The sequence below is a fragment of the Lepisosteus platostomus genome, chromosome 2, assembly GCF_059453375.1.
Source record: "Lepisosteus platostomus isolate fLepPlt1 chromosome 2, fLepPlt1.hap1, whole genome shotgun sequence".
Lineage (NCBI taxonomy): Eukaryota > Metazoa > Chordata > Actinopteri > Semionotiformes > Lepisosteidae > Lepisosteus > Lepisosteus platostomus.
In genome coordinates this window covers 11536891-11552286 of record NC_142612.1, presented here as the reverse complement: position 1 = coordinate 11552286, position 15396 = coordinate 11536891, and the positions used below count along the sequence as shown (strand labels likewise).

General features: G+C 36.6%; 1 protein-coding gene across 2 annotated transcripts in view; it reads left to right on the top strand.

Moving 5' to 3' along the window:
• tmem131 (transmembrane protein 131) overlaps positions 1–15396 on the top strand; it is a 55586-nt gene that overhangs the window by 15486 nt on the left and 24704 nt on the right. For both annotated transcript variants that reach the window (XM_088597999.1, XM_088597989.1), the window contains exons 3-4: positions 1635–1675; positions 10384–10452. In XM_088597999.1, the coding sequence (XP_088454125.1) occupies positions 1635–1675; positions 10384–10452 (110 nt within the window). The remainder of the gene's footprint in view (positions 1–1634; positions 1676–10383; positions 10453–15396) is intronic.

Here is a 15396-nt window from a genome sequence, read left to right as displayed (position 1 = left end):
TTAAACGGTATAACCTTGTCTATGAACACTTGATATTTAATGACATGATATGTGTCCGTAAAATCTTAAGTGAACTGCATTGAAAATGTTAATTTTTCTTTTTCAATAAAATGAACCCCCAAAGCAAGCCGATTTCAGTCTGAAGCCCAGGTTAGTTACAAGTCAGAAATGTGTATAACAAGGTGTTGGAACACAAAAAGAAGTTTAAATTGTCTTTGTTAGATGTTCTCACCGTTAACTAGCATGTTACCTCATTTACCTTTTTATCATTGTCATAAATTGTCACCAATTATTTACAAGTTTATACAGTTTGAAGCACAGATAATCATGAAAAACCTGGTTTCAAGGTGGTGTACTCAATCTTTTGACTGGTACTGTTCTTCTCTTTTATCTTTGTTCACACAATTGCACAAACTACATTAGAAGGCTGCCTATTACACTGGCATTTTCTGGATTTAAATGGTTTTTCCAGGGGCAGGACCGAGACTCAGGTTAAGAAGAAACTGTCTGAATCTGAAGTAACAGACTGATCCCATATGCTGCTTCCATACAGTTGCTAATCATTATGTAAATGTTCCAGCAGCATGTGTGAGAGTTTTCTTTTTTCTGCTGCTGGCTACATCCTTCAGTTTTCGGTCCACTTATCCAGGTAGACATTGCAGCAGCTGTTAATATCTAAGCAACGTTTGGTCTATATTTAACCTAGGAAATGCTGAGGTGTTGGGATATGTGATCCAGAACATGTAATATTAAAATTGATATGCGTTGGCTTGAATTAATTGTCCTTGTGGTAAATGTATACCCTGTGTAATGTACATCCCACCTCTCCTCCCTCTGCTGAAAAATGAAATGAATAAGGAATGTTCATGTTGTGTGTGTGTGTGTGATGCATTTAAAGTAATTCCAATACTAAAAATGTAAAAAATCCCAAACTCATTAGAATTATGTGGCATAATAGCTGAATATAGCAACAACCACAGTTCAGGTCAAAATAATTTCTGGATTATATAATTACAAAAGGTTACATGACATGCAGGTTCACGTACAATTTAAGCTATTAATTCTTTATAACGGGGAATGCCATCATTCGTAAAATATTTAGATGATGCCTTTAAGCAAAGTAGCTTTTGTTTTACCTATTTTGTTCGGTACCAACAGAGGTTTTAGTTACACAATTGCTGGTTGTTGCGATATAGGTAAAGTTCATGTTCCACAAAAAATGTCTGTGCATTGATAGTTGTTGATGCATGTCTTATTGAATATTAAATACGAAAGAAGGTTATGATTTTGGCTTTTTCCTTTACAGTGGTGTTCTGGGGTGGCACACTGGACAGCACTATGCTCTTGTCCCGCTTAGCTTCTGGGTTGGTGCCCTCACTGGGACAAATGGCTTTCTGATGATCTCGCTCTGCTAGTAACTCCAGGAAATCACCTGGAATATTTATAGTACAGGTGATGAAATATAAAAGAAAATTAATAAGCATGAGAAGGCTGTCAGGTTCTGCCAAACAAAAAAAGATATCTCAGGAGCCACAACGGCATACTGTATAATTTTGATTAATGAAAACCTTTTGGGAATACTGGTGTTAACAGATTTGGTAAGACTAATACATTGATTTTTTGTGTCTTTACAGACAGAGTCTGACATTGATCTCAGTTCATATCATCAAAAAAGGTAAGTTTAGTCTCTTTTAATTGCTTTGATTGCCCTCTATACTGAAATTTGTTTGCTTGAATTTAAGTGAAATTAGGACATGTACATGGGTTTGGTTTGCTCCTCAAACTAATGTGTAGTAAAGAAGATGGTAATATATGTAATATGTCACTACACGTTGATGGGGAGCATCTTTAAAATTAAATGAGTAAAGTGCAGATAAATGAGTTCATTTCCAAGGTTCTGGCATGTTCCTCACAGAAGAACATTTTCCCTACCAGTGATGTGTTTGTCTTGATTTAGATGATGCAGTGTTACTGCAGCAATGAAGATTTTATAGTCTGGGGCTGTTTGTGTATGCGAGCTGGGAAGGAATTCCTGCTGTGTGTCTGCTGATTTGTTTGCTTCATCCTCTGGAATGCTGGGATGCCCAGAGCTGTTGAGAAACAGACATTGCTGTGCTATTTCTTTTCAGTACCAGGAAGAGGAGTACTGTGAAAGGCTTTGGGTGCAGAGATTAAGGTGAAACTGTAGGAACATTAATAATAAAAGTGTATTTATAAAGCACACTCCTAGGGGGGTACAGTGGCTCTGTGGCTAAGGATCTGCGCCTGTGGCCGGAAGGTTGCCAGTTCGTAACCCGTGGCCAGCAGAGGCATCCTACTCCTTTGGGCCCCTGAGCAAGGCCCTTAACCCCAACTGCTCCAGGGGAGCCGTATAAATGGCTGACCCTGCACTCTGACTCCAAGCTTCTCTCCCTGTGTGTGTTTCATGGAGAGCAAGTTGGGGTATGCAAAAACACCAATTCCTTATACAAGAAATTGTATATGGCCAAAAAAAAGATCTCTTATCTCTCTTAGCTTTCCCAACTCAACCCAAGGATGCTGTACATGGTGATAATGTGAAGTTAAAAGAAAAGTAAAAGAATAAGAGCATACAGGTTTATACAAATACAATGTAGAGCCAGTCTGTCATAGGTTTAGTTACTACTGGAAAAACATTACTGCTTGCTTCCATAGATTAACTAAGCACTTGGTCAGAAAGCACGAGCAGACACTGCATAAAGGACTGTATTCTGTTCATTTTCTGTCTCTTAAAAGAACTAAATATCCATCTATCTTTTTTCTAACTGTTTTATCTAGCACAGGGGGGAACTGGATCTTTTCCCAGTAAGCAATGGGCAAAGGCAGGATACACCCTGGGAGGGATGCCAGTCCATCACAGGGCACACGCAGACACAAATGCACAAACGCACGCAGGACCAGTTTTCCCAAAATCCAATTGACCTACTGGCAACTCCACGTAGATGGAAGTTCAGAAAACACCCCAGCTTGTGCTGTTTCATGTATTCTCTGCCTTGCCCAGTACCCTTTGTGCATCGAGTCTTTAATGTCAATACCACTTAGACTCAATACCACTTCGAGTTTAATTTTGTCCACTTTGTGGCTTGGGCTGTGTAGGGGTGTTCAAGCTGTATTTCTCTTAAAATCTGCTTGCAGGATTGTGTGTTTGCTTTCAGAATTGTAGTGGCTAGTACAGCAGCCTTGCCAATGTGATTACCAGGAATGTTTACCACTTGGAGAACATGCTTATATACCCTTGCCAACTTTTAATGGAGCCTAAATGAAATCACAAATTGCACATGACTGGACTTTGTTTTTTTCAATAAAACTTTGCTCGTTCTCCTGTATAGGAACGCTTTTAATCAGCTCTGTAGTTCATATAAACAAAAATTCTCAAACTGCAGTCTTCCTATTTGAATTTGTTCTCAGTACCTTATAGTAACTCTTCTTAAAAACTCTATGTAGTAATGTAGGAAATTTAGTTTTATGTATTGTGTGCCAGGGCCAGCCATAAAAACTGCTAAAGCATAGCAGATAAGAATTACTACCTAGTGTGATGAATTAGTTACATGTTTTGTAAGTGCAGCCACCGTTCGAATAGAAGCACTATAAGAGATCATTTTGCTTAAAAGTAAGAAACAGTCCTATTTCAGGAAAGTAGTGCCTGTATAAAATGGATCTACCTGCCAAACGCAGATGGTTCCACTGATATCCAACAGTTCTATTTATATTAAAATCTTGATATGATATTGAAAGTGGCCAAGGGTAAAGTATGCTTGTTTGAAGAAGTAATGAGAGAAGAATGTATCTCCTAACCTGCTTTAAATTCCAGGGACAAGTTTAACAGCTTGGAGCAGCGCCTCTCATTCATTTCCTTAACCAATAGTGTTTCTCCAAGTTCCTAGCCAGGGAATTATTTGGGTAAACACTTGCGAAGTGTCTTCTTAGGATTGGTCAGTCAGGGTAGGGTGTTTAGCAGTTTCATCATCTGCCTTGTTACGCCTTGTGATTGAGGTTCCAAAATCATGAGACAGTACTAGAATTTTGTTTTTGATTATCAAAAAAAAAAAGAATATGCTTTTAGATTTTTCAGTGTGCTTTGCCAATGTTTTGAATTGATGTAGTGTCTTCTGGCATTTAAATCAATTTAAATACAAAGGTCAACAAGTATAATAGAGTATAACAGTATAATAGAGTGTCTAAAGTTCAGTAGGTTGTTAGGCTACTGCTTATCTGCTAAACTATGTTATGTAGTGTATTTCTTTCCTGTATTGATTTCTGTGTTTTAAAGGTGTGGTATATTTGGCTTCTCGTTATTTTTATATTATAAAATTCTCCCTCAAGTTTTTTGTGGGTGGGTAACTTGAAAATGCTTACTAGACAGTGTTGTTGCTTACTGCATGGAAACCTATTGCTGTTTAAATATGCCACACCAACATGCAGGTCAGTCACAGTCTCATTCTGCTCTGAATAGGTCAGAAGCTCACGTAATGGCGTCCTGCAAATACCTGAGCGAAATCTTTTAGAATAGCGTTATGTACGTATTGAAAAGTGGAAGTTAAAGAGCAAAATGCAAATCATATTACTTCCCTAACTTTCATCTGCACGCCGTTTTCGGCTTTAACTGAAGTGGAACTCTGAAGGGGGGAAAAAATAATTAAACCGTGAGAAGGTGGTTTCAACAGAATTGTGCTTAATTTAAATCTCTTACAGGATGTTAAAACATTTTTTTAATTTCTCACCTTTATATTTAAATCACTAAAATAGTTTTTTTTTAATTATCGAAAGGAAAAGGTCCAGCTTTCTAATCATAGTTTTTATCGTCTAGTTTTTAAGGTTTTTCCGAAAGACCGCCTACTTAACTAATGTCTTTGCTGTTTGAACGTCTATGTCAATGACCCTGGTGTGCTAGTGCTAGTGCATCATAGAAGTGATGTCTTTATAGAGCAATTTGTGACAGTGGGTCTGAGTCATTGTTTTGTTAATCCCACTGTAAAGAAACCAGCACATGAAAACATTGAATGAATAAGCAAATGACATTGTGTTTACTGTCATTGTAATCGGAAGCATTCTTTTAGTAGAATCAGTTATGAAGTTCAGTTGAAACCACAAGATTAAAGAGGCCTTTTTATGCATACCTGTGAATTTGAAAATAAGAGCGTTAATACTGTAAGTAAATGATAAATTTGACACTTCTTCTTTTATTTGATGTAGGGATCACAGTGAAATGTACATGGCAAGGGTCAAAGAATGAAGCAGCAAGATTTGTGTTGTGTGCATTATGCAGCACAGCACAAAGGTTGCTTGGTTGCACATTCTCATTTGTCACCGAGACCTTAAGTCACCATCTTGTGACTCTGTGGTTACCATTTTTTTAAAAAGAAAATGCACTGTTGTCAGAAGCTTAACTGATACATCATGTTAAAACCTCCGTCTAGCAGAGGAACAGCCTCTGCCCCCATTTATTTAATTTCCTTAGTGCCCTTACTGAAGTACCTTATATACAGTAGGTTAAAAGAGAAAGAATATTAACTTTAAATGAACTTTAAAAACTGCACCCAACACTTTCTAGTCAAAAATACCCTTGATCTGTCTAGTCTCTCACTTGGGGTTTAAAAAGCACTTTCAGTCTGATTATATATTTATTTTTAAATACTTCACTTCGTTTACTGCAGGTGCAGTGTTTAGTTGACATCCTGAAGCAGGCTGACAGTTTCTGGATCTTTTATTACCTTATTCTTTGTGAGCTGAATCACGCGAAAGTGACACGGATTGTAATGATGAAGTTATTGTGTTCAGATTCCATTGCTTTTGTGGGACAGGTATTTTATTTATTTTTTTATTACTGTTCCAGTGAAATTATGTAGAGGCCAGATTGTTGTGGTTTTTCGTACATGCTGGGTCTGCTCATTGCTAGTCGTTATGTTGAATATTTTTGACCCACTTTGATTTATTTGCTAAAGGAAGTCAGCAATGCAGTCCTCTCTGCACACCTAGCCTTTGGGTTCTAGCGGAGCAAGTGGAGAAAGTTTTCCTTTCTGATTTCTCTGCACTTTTTCTGGTAGGTTCACACTCTAGGTTATACTGTATATGGTGCAAATGGGTTTTCAGTTCTGCTTACTAGCAAGAACATAGAGGAAACAGTGACAGTATTTTGATTACTCAATGCAAATGATCAGAACTAAAATACAGCATGATGCATCTATGACTTTTCAAGTGGAAGATCTACAGATTTTTTTCCCCCTAATTTTGAGGTGCAGTAGACTGCTTGCCCTAAACACTGATGGACTATTTCAAAGGTGATGACAAATTTAGTTTTGTTGTGAATGTAGATGTTCACTGGCCTCACACAATAATATGTGCTCACATAGTTTTTGATTTAAAATCTTGAACAAATTATAAAACACAAAAATGTACGTGTTAATAGAACACGCTATTGCTTAAATGTGTGGTGAAAAGTAGTCTAGCATAGAAATCGAATAGTTCTGAGTGAAAGAATAGAATAGTTTCTGATAAAATAAATTAATTTGTGCTCAGGAGACATAATAGTGCATGTGATATCTCCTTAAATCCAAGGATACATCTTAAGAACAATGAAGTGCTTTGGATGGTTTTCAATACATTATCTAGCTTAAGATGCAGTTAATAACAAGACTGGTAAACATTTCTTGAATCTAATATTTGAGATACAACTTTCCTCTTTGCAGTAAGCTGTGCATGTTAAATTAGTAACATTACATCATGATGAATGTTGATGAGCATATTTGTGTCCTGTGATTAGTTTACCAAGGTCTTTATGCATCTCTGAAATTCAATGCCAATAATCCACCTCTTGACAGTGTTTATATTCAGACCTTTACTAAACAGCTTTTAATATTATTACCGATGTCATCATTGTTAGTTATTTGACATAATAAGAGTTGAATTATTTCATGTTTACCAGGGGTAGTCTGATAAATGTCTATTATCATGCTTAGTTTTGAAAAGAAAATCGACAAATTGTTTCTCTGTGACTTGAAAATCAATTATTTTCCCTGACCCGCCTGCAAGTCTTCCAGTGCATGACTATTGCTATCAGCATATTGCGAATAGATGTGGTGTATGTGTCAAAGATTGTTCTATATTATACTAATCGTTAAACTTCACATTCTCATAAACTGAGTGAAAAGCGGAGTATTGGGACAGTGAGGTGAAATTGATCATTTTTGCCGTCTACCACTAAAATTGTATTTCATATTTCAGATGAAAACAGAAATATGGGTACAGAATGGCAGCTTTTGTTTCTGGGTATTATTTTTGCATGCATGTTTAGCCATCTAAGAGCAGCGTCAGTTGTGTTAATTCCCCCACAATTCAAGGGAGCATAAGCATGGGACAAGGGGCTGACAGGTGTTTCCGATTGCCCAGGTGTTCTGAGCTGCGTTAATAATGAAAACATAAAAGCTGTGAATATGGAACCTGTAAAGGCGGTAACCAGCGACCTTGGTTCCTGGCTCTGGAGTTTATTTTTTGGGTTTGCCCTTTTGAGTTGGCTGTTCCGATATTTAAGCTTTTCACTTCATGTATTATTAGAGGGGATAACTTTTGGAACTTTCTTCTTGGCTGCACACAGGAAATTGATTTGCTAGCAGCAGTATTTAAGTCCGCACTGCACTTCTGTGTGATGACGGGACCTCTTACAAACTGTACAAAGGCTATACTATTATAATGGCATCCGGTGCCACTCTGGAACACGATGTCAGGGTGTCATTTTGGTGCTCAAGCAAATAACCCTCTGATTCCATTAAAAACAATTAAATTCCATTGAATGTTCAAAAGTTATGAGGCTTAATGTCTATCAGTCTTTTACTACTTGTGTGAAGTAGTTATACTTAAAAAAAAAAAGATTTCCAGTGTGAACTTTTTTAGGCTGAAATAAAAAATAACAGATTATTAAAGAAACGCTAAACCAGAACAGAGAACTTTGATTTTAGAACTGTTCCCTATATTTCTGAATTGAAAAAGTGTATTGCACTATCATAATAAAGAGCAATAATCCATTGTCCTGTCTCTGGATGTCACAGAGGTGAAGAAAAGCCGAAATGGATTATACATCGGTTATTCCAATCTTGCAGTGAAACCCCAAATATATCGAAAACTGCATACGTCTTGAATTCTTTGTTCCATGTCACTTTTGCGATTGGTTTTCACACAGAGATGCCAGTGCTTGAGCTTGTTGCAGTGTAAGCGTGAAGTATGTTTTTTAATTTATTATAGAGTTATTACAGAATTCCAGTTCATTTACATCAATTTAATAAAAATGCCTTCAATCCAAATGAATTCTATAAAAAGAATGATGAAAAAATTCATTCCTAGTTAAATGTAATTCATGGTTTTTATGTTGAAGTATTATTGAGTGGAAGTATAAAGCTGTGAAGATTAAAAGCGCCCCAGTACACAGCCCCAAGGCAATTCTATTCTTCTAAATTATTTGATGTAGTGTAATAAAATAAATTGTGAAATTCCTAACACCTTAGGAAACCAGCTTTGTTTTAATTCACACTCGCTTGCTCTCACTGCAGTGCAAACACTGAGACTGTCCTACAGAAATAAAGCTGTGTGTGCACAAAACATGAGTCACTGGCAGTAGGGAGGAGAGCGGAAGGCTCTTGAGCTTCACTGTGTAAAATCTAATGATCAAGTTGTACGTGAGAGGCAAACGACAGCACCACATTCTGCATGTGAAACCTTCACATTGAATTTATTTTGAATCCTTTTTATTAACCTTTATTTTTGACAACATGCTAGTCTGTTTGAGCACCTGGTTTGAAGTATTTTAAACTAGTGGATGTATGCAAAGGAATGCCGAATCGCAGAGCTTTGTGAAACTTGTGAATTTTGGCTCCATGTTATTGAACTTATCGGTTTCTTCTTTTATAAAACTTTCCAATTTGAGTCCATTTTTAGTGTTGGTACTGCAGTATATCAGGGTTATAGTACAATCTACCTTTTGTGTGATTTCTTTTCTGTGCATGGCAGCTTACTCTTTATAAAATAACTGAGATGGGTTATGAGATTAAACTACGCCTTGAAAATTAGGTATCTTATAACGCTGGAAATGTGGCAGATTGTTTTATAGTAAGCAATGTTAGTATAGGTTTTATGTATACAGTGTATAAACGTATAAAGGCTAATGGAAGGTTATAGACCACAAATATTTTATAACGATATTTCTTATTAGCAATACAAAGCAGTGAGCAATAGAGATGTGCTTACTAAGATAATGGATTTAAGACACTTAAAAATGGAATATTAAAAAGTAGCTTTAAAGTGTAACCCTTTTGTGGATTTGTAAGCTTTGATAATGTTTAAAGAAAGTGATTCCGCTGTTTAAGAAATGAAAAAAAAATATTCTTCATACTCGGTTTCTGTTATTTAGCAGCCTAGAAAAACCCCTGTTCCTCCGTATACTTTTTTTGTGTATCTGTTGGGTAAGTTGGAAGCGAAATTCCTTTTTTAGCTGTATACTTGGGTGCCTCATCTCATGTCCTTTTTAATGTGCTTTCCTACAATAGACGACATACTTTGCCTGACAGTGGAAATGACTCATTTACATGAGCAACACAAAAGTGATCTGTGCAAAAAAGCACAGAGATATGAACATTTTTTGCAAACCTGTTTATATATATTTTGTGACTGTACCTATTAATAGAAGGCCCTCCATTGGCTGTTCAGTAGGGGTGTGTCATTCTGTATTTGGAACACAGTTGAATGGTGGCCATATATTGTAGAGGGTTTTCTCTTGCTTGTTCCCGGTGAATGTGCCTTGGGGGAAGTAGTTGGCACAGCTTAAGTTGAGCAAAAGCTCTCATTAGCTCTGGGAGGACTGGGGTCTTCAGTGCAGGCCCCCCGCCATTTCATTTGTTCATTTGTATTCTGCTGAATAAAATTGAAATGCTGATAACTTCTCTCTCCTTGCACACAATGTAAATCGATGTACAGTAGGACAACATCATTTGTTGTGCAGAGTCCTAACTTGATGTTTTGAAATGAAGAAATGTCGGAGGAGGTCGGTACAAATGGTACTAATGCCATGTTTTTCTCATATAGAAGTAATAAAAACTTCTGATCACACGCTTTCTCCCCTCCTGTTTCGCCCTGCATCCCGTATGATTGTGACACAAAGAGGTCTTTTGCATATTGTTTAGGAAAAAACAGAAATCTGAATAAATGCAATAAGATACCTATAGTTGCCAGGCAGGTCTGGTAGGTTCCTCCCCTGTGCTTCTGTGCTCTGCTTACACCTGTAAACCCAGCAGATGGAACACAGAAACAAAACACAATGGGGAGAAGAAATCTGTGCTACTTGGTGCTGCTGTTTTTACAGAACTTTCCTTTTTCTTGTAGTGCGTCCCTACACCGGGGGAATTGCAGACCGATAAGGTTTGAACCACCGATGCTGGACTTCCACGAGCAGTGAGTACTCGGTCTCTCCTTTTCATTTCTGTGGACCTAGGCGGTGGTTTGGCTTCCAGCACATTTCCTTTAGATTTATTCCTTCTTCATTTTCTGGCACTACTGGCTTTCTATAGTTTTAAATTGTAGGTAGTGGCCTAGGGTCATTTTGAGGTCTCTGGTCTCTCCTAGGGTTATGAGTTTAGGTCCCAGGTCGGACACGGTTGTAGCTTGAACGAGGTAATTGCTTCAGTAAATCCTTCACATAAATCGGCTTCTAGGCAAATTAGAATATCTTTTTGGTTCCCTCTTTTGGTTAAGTATACAGTTAAATTTCTGCGTTTGCACAGCAGTATAGTTCTGGTAATATTGGTAGGAGTATTTTAGCAGTTTTATTTAGTTGTTCACGTGTTTTGGGAGCTTCTCATTTGTCCCTAAGCTATTTCTTATTCTTAAAGTAGTTTACATTAGAATCGATTCTTTGATGGAGGCTGTACATCATTTGGCTTATAGCAGGTTTTTTTATGTCTCTGTGTAAACACTTTAAATCTGTGAGATGTTTTACCATTTACAAAATAACAAGCAGTCGTCCAGGTCTGTGTTACATTGGTGGTAAAGTATTTCTTGACGTTTTTCTGACAGATTGGTAGGAGCAGTCACTGTGTTGTACTGCTATTGCGAACAGAGGGGCATAACTCTGCGACATTAATGTGCCTCAAGTAGTGCTGGCATTTTTTTACTTCTACTTTCTCAAATGTTTTGGATTCAACCAAGCAGCCATATTTTACACATAGTGATTACTTCCCCACAGTTACCTTATGCCCCTATAATTGCACTCTAAACCAATACTCCTTTACTTTGCACTCATTGTGAACTTTGTGATCTCATTTATTGAATAGTTTAATTAAGGTGTTTGAAGGTATTGGTGTTCTTCATGCAGGACATTTCAGGGATCAGAGGAGTTACAGCTTGTCTTAAAATACTCTTAATGTAAGCAGTTTGAAAGCTCTGCTCAAGTGGCTGCCCCACTATCTTAGAAACCATCCTCAAGAGTCCCAGCATCTTGGCTTTTGGTTTCACTGAAAGACAGTTATTCCATACTGCAGGACATTTCGTACCACACAGCTGAAGAAGTGGAATAAGAGAACTAATAAGCTGTTATTCTCTGAGTGTTTACGTTTTTGATGGTTACATAAACTTTGTGAAAGGTGGTCATTATGATGACTCGCCTGTCTCAACTGTAACTGTTAGTGTTCTTTTTGGTGGTTTTCTCTTAGTGTTCTTAGAATTGAGCACGTTGTGTTATGGGACCCACTATAGGTAACTGGTCTTATATTATCAGGAAATAAGAAAGCAATTTCCTGACTTGAATGTCTTGGGCTTATACTGAATTATCAGCAACTCTTGCGCACAGAGCAGACGTTGGAACAAGAAAACATCTTTTGTGTATGGAAAAGGGATGCATGCCCCTTGTAGTGTGCTTAGGCAGGCTGGTGTGCAGTTTACCTGATACATACAAGCATATATGTCAACTCTGTGGAGCCTTGGAAACCACAGGGAACATACAGCTGTTCCAGAGCACCACAAGCTTCAGTTCAAGCTCAGCTGGAGTATTGCAAAGTGTGTATAAGTCACGTTCTGCCCTTCACACTCATTCTGCTTGACCCAGTGCTTATTTGATATGTGCCCCCTTTTCTATAATGCAGCAGTACGGTCATTGCAACTGGAACGTCATGGAGTTCTGTGGAAATACTCCACAAAAGGCTTTCTCTTCACCTTCCTATGCGATGTCTTATTCATAGTTTTATCTTTTCAGGAGATGTATCCATATTGTTTTAAAAGTGGCAGTATGTTACACTATGCTATGTCTTCATCTTCTATCTACATGCAATTATGTACAGTTAGCATTTGTGGAAATAACCTTGTAATAACTAGTTAAGACTGCCTCTTAAACTGTTTATCAAATTTACATTGTATGTTCCTGCTTCTCTTAATGTTTTTTTTTTTAATACGAGAGAAACATTCTGAGTGGCAAATCTGATTTTTGATGGACGTAAACTGAAATGTCCAGCACATTGTCATCAGTTATGGTTTTCAAGTCCCAATGTTCAGTAATCTTCTGAAGATAAAGTTGAAGGAAGTAGACTTTACACGTATTGTTGAAACTGTGTTTTAAGTCTTGGTTGTGGTTTCTAGACTAACGGAAGTTTGGCAGTGTGGGTGAAGCATAAAAATTGTATAGTTTAAAACGTCTCCAGTTCTTGTTGAAAAAGCTGATGCCCTTTTGAGCAGCTTAGAAGTTCTAATTAAATAAATCGCATTAAAAATCAAATGGATGTCAACACTGCTTATCAGACTTGTGTCAGTGTGCGTGTGCTCTAAAAGGATGTTAACTACTTTTAAGTTTTAATTCAACATATTGGTGATCAATTTTTAAGTTTTTATGTAAGAAATTCAGAGAATGCCCCGATTTTTCAAAAACAATTGCAGTATTAAGAACTACTGTTGAGGATCATCCTCCTAAGGCATTTTGAGTTTTTCTTCAAATGTGTGTATGTAATGCTTTTGTATACAATATGAGAGAGAATATTTTTATAATTGATGTATTTGTTTCCTATATGTTTGTTTTTAGGATGTTATACACCTTATATAAAAATTATATATATATATGCATATATACAGGGTTAGTCAAAATGCTGTCGACAACTTTGATATTTGTTTTCGTTTGAAACCTTTTTTGTCACAGTAACCCATGTAATCAATTTGTAATAAACTGTCAAAGTGTCTAACAGTTACCTTACAATCCTTCGCCAGCTGTGGAAGAGAAAACAAAACTTTAGTAAAATAATTGGCAGTTATACTTGTCGACAACATTTTGACTATCCCCCGTATAAAGTGTAAAAATATATATGAATTTTATAAAATATATTTTAAAAAATTCTTGAATATATAATAAGCAGCAGTTATAAATTCCTATTACGGGACATTTTTCTTAGCCACGAGCAGGCTTTTTATTCAGCCTTTTAATCAGGGTGGTGCAGTAGGAAGCGAGTATTGGCAGTGCGATGGGTACACCACCTTTTGTTTTAATTTTAACCTAACATCCTGACAGTCTGTAAAGAAGACGTGTTGGAAAATGCCATGATAAAGCTCATTTAGTCTAGGAGCTAAGGCTTTTGATTATTCTTCAACTAAACAATATGCTGAAAACTACTGGCACAGCAGAATGCCTGTGAAGTCATAAAGCTGTTGGCACGTCTGCATGTTTTTGTGGAATAAGAAAAGGTTTCAGTTTTCAAACGCTGCAGCTCACAGGTGACTGGAAAGTTCACAAGGGACTTTTAACTGAAAGGTACATTGCAGACTACAGGATAAAGTTCACCAAGATAATATTTTATACCTTAACACACTGAAACAAGCAGCAAGGCAAAACCAATAATAGCACTGTAAAACTGCAAAGAAAACTTTTCTTTTTAGAACCCTCCCCCTGACTGTATGTAGCAGATGCAGTGGCTGTTTTGTGCCGTTTTGCCTGCCCCTTACATAAGCTAATGCAAACGCAGCTTATACAAAAAATACTGCTCTTGTATCAGTGCGCACAATAAAGAAGTACTTCCAATGCATTTCATTTTACTTAGCCAACTCGGAGTTTGTCCGTGGTATAGCCTAAACCTAGCATTTGAGCTTAGTAAGTGCATGGGGGATGTTCCTATTCTCTGTGCTTTTTACTGTAGTACATTTCTGTATATGTGACCTATTATAGATCACTGCTGATAATGAAAAAAATAATATTTAAGTAGTTGACCACAGTCTTTTTGTTTTCTTTAGTTATATACTAAGGGGCGTGAAAAGGATTAAAAAAAACACTGTATGTCAAATATCATATGTCCCCTTCTCTTCAAATTTTGAAATAAGGCTTCATGTGACATTTTGAAATCATGTGTAGTAGAATATGAAGTGCTCATTGCAGGATGTTATGCAAAATCATTTCCTGTTTTTTTTTTCTCAAGCCTATCTTATCTATACAGGTTTTTGTATCAGATTTTTAAATCACAGCTTTAAAGTGAAAAATGATTTTCATATTTACAATGATTCTTATCATTATCCTTCTCTAAACATTGAATGTTGGAAAACCTGATAGAATCTGTATATACCATTCTTCTCAATGGGTCTTGATGTTCCTTTAAAGTTGGGTACAGTTAAAACGCAAGTGAAATCCTAGTGTGAAGTTTTATGTCTCTATGGTTTCCTCTTACAATGAACAAAGGTTAGCTAAAATCCGCCCATCACGTATTAAAGTAGCCTGTGACCTTATGTTATTTTGTCAGCTCTGTTGTGTTCAGAATTTTGCTTACTTTCCTTTTAATTAATAATTTATTTAATTAATACAACACTCCCTGCCTTCATTACTGTCTCTCTAGCACAAGAAGCTTCAAGAATGCAACATTATTATACATTTATTTTAAATTTAAATTATAAATTAAGTATTTTATTATTATTGTTAACTACATTAATACAACTTGTTTGCTGTTGAGCACGCTGAACAGTAATTTTAATACTCTAACTGCTCTTATTTGGATTTTTGATCCAAGATGTTGCCTTTTCTAGGCATTACTGTTTTACATGGCCTGCCACAAAAGAACAGCAAAAATTATACTGTTCAGTGCCCTTTTTAATTTGACAGTTGAACCTCTTTTTACTTGATTTTAAAGTTCCCCATAAATCTGATTAGTCTGATACTGATTAGTTATGCAAGATTAGAAAGGTTTTGCATCCCATTTTGAAGCCCTATCCGATATCTGCTGATCTATGTCATGTCATGAGGTAGAGTGTTAACATTGCATTAGAAAAGATGCTCTTTGTCATTTTTTATTGTGAATGCGTTTTCAGCGTTGGTAGAGTATTCTGATTTGCTGTGTTCATACTTGCAAAATTGATTCCTCATTAAAGTAGTATTTTAGGAGA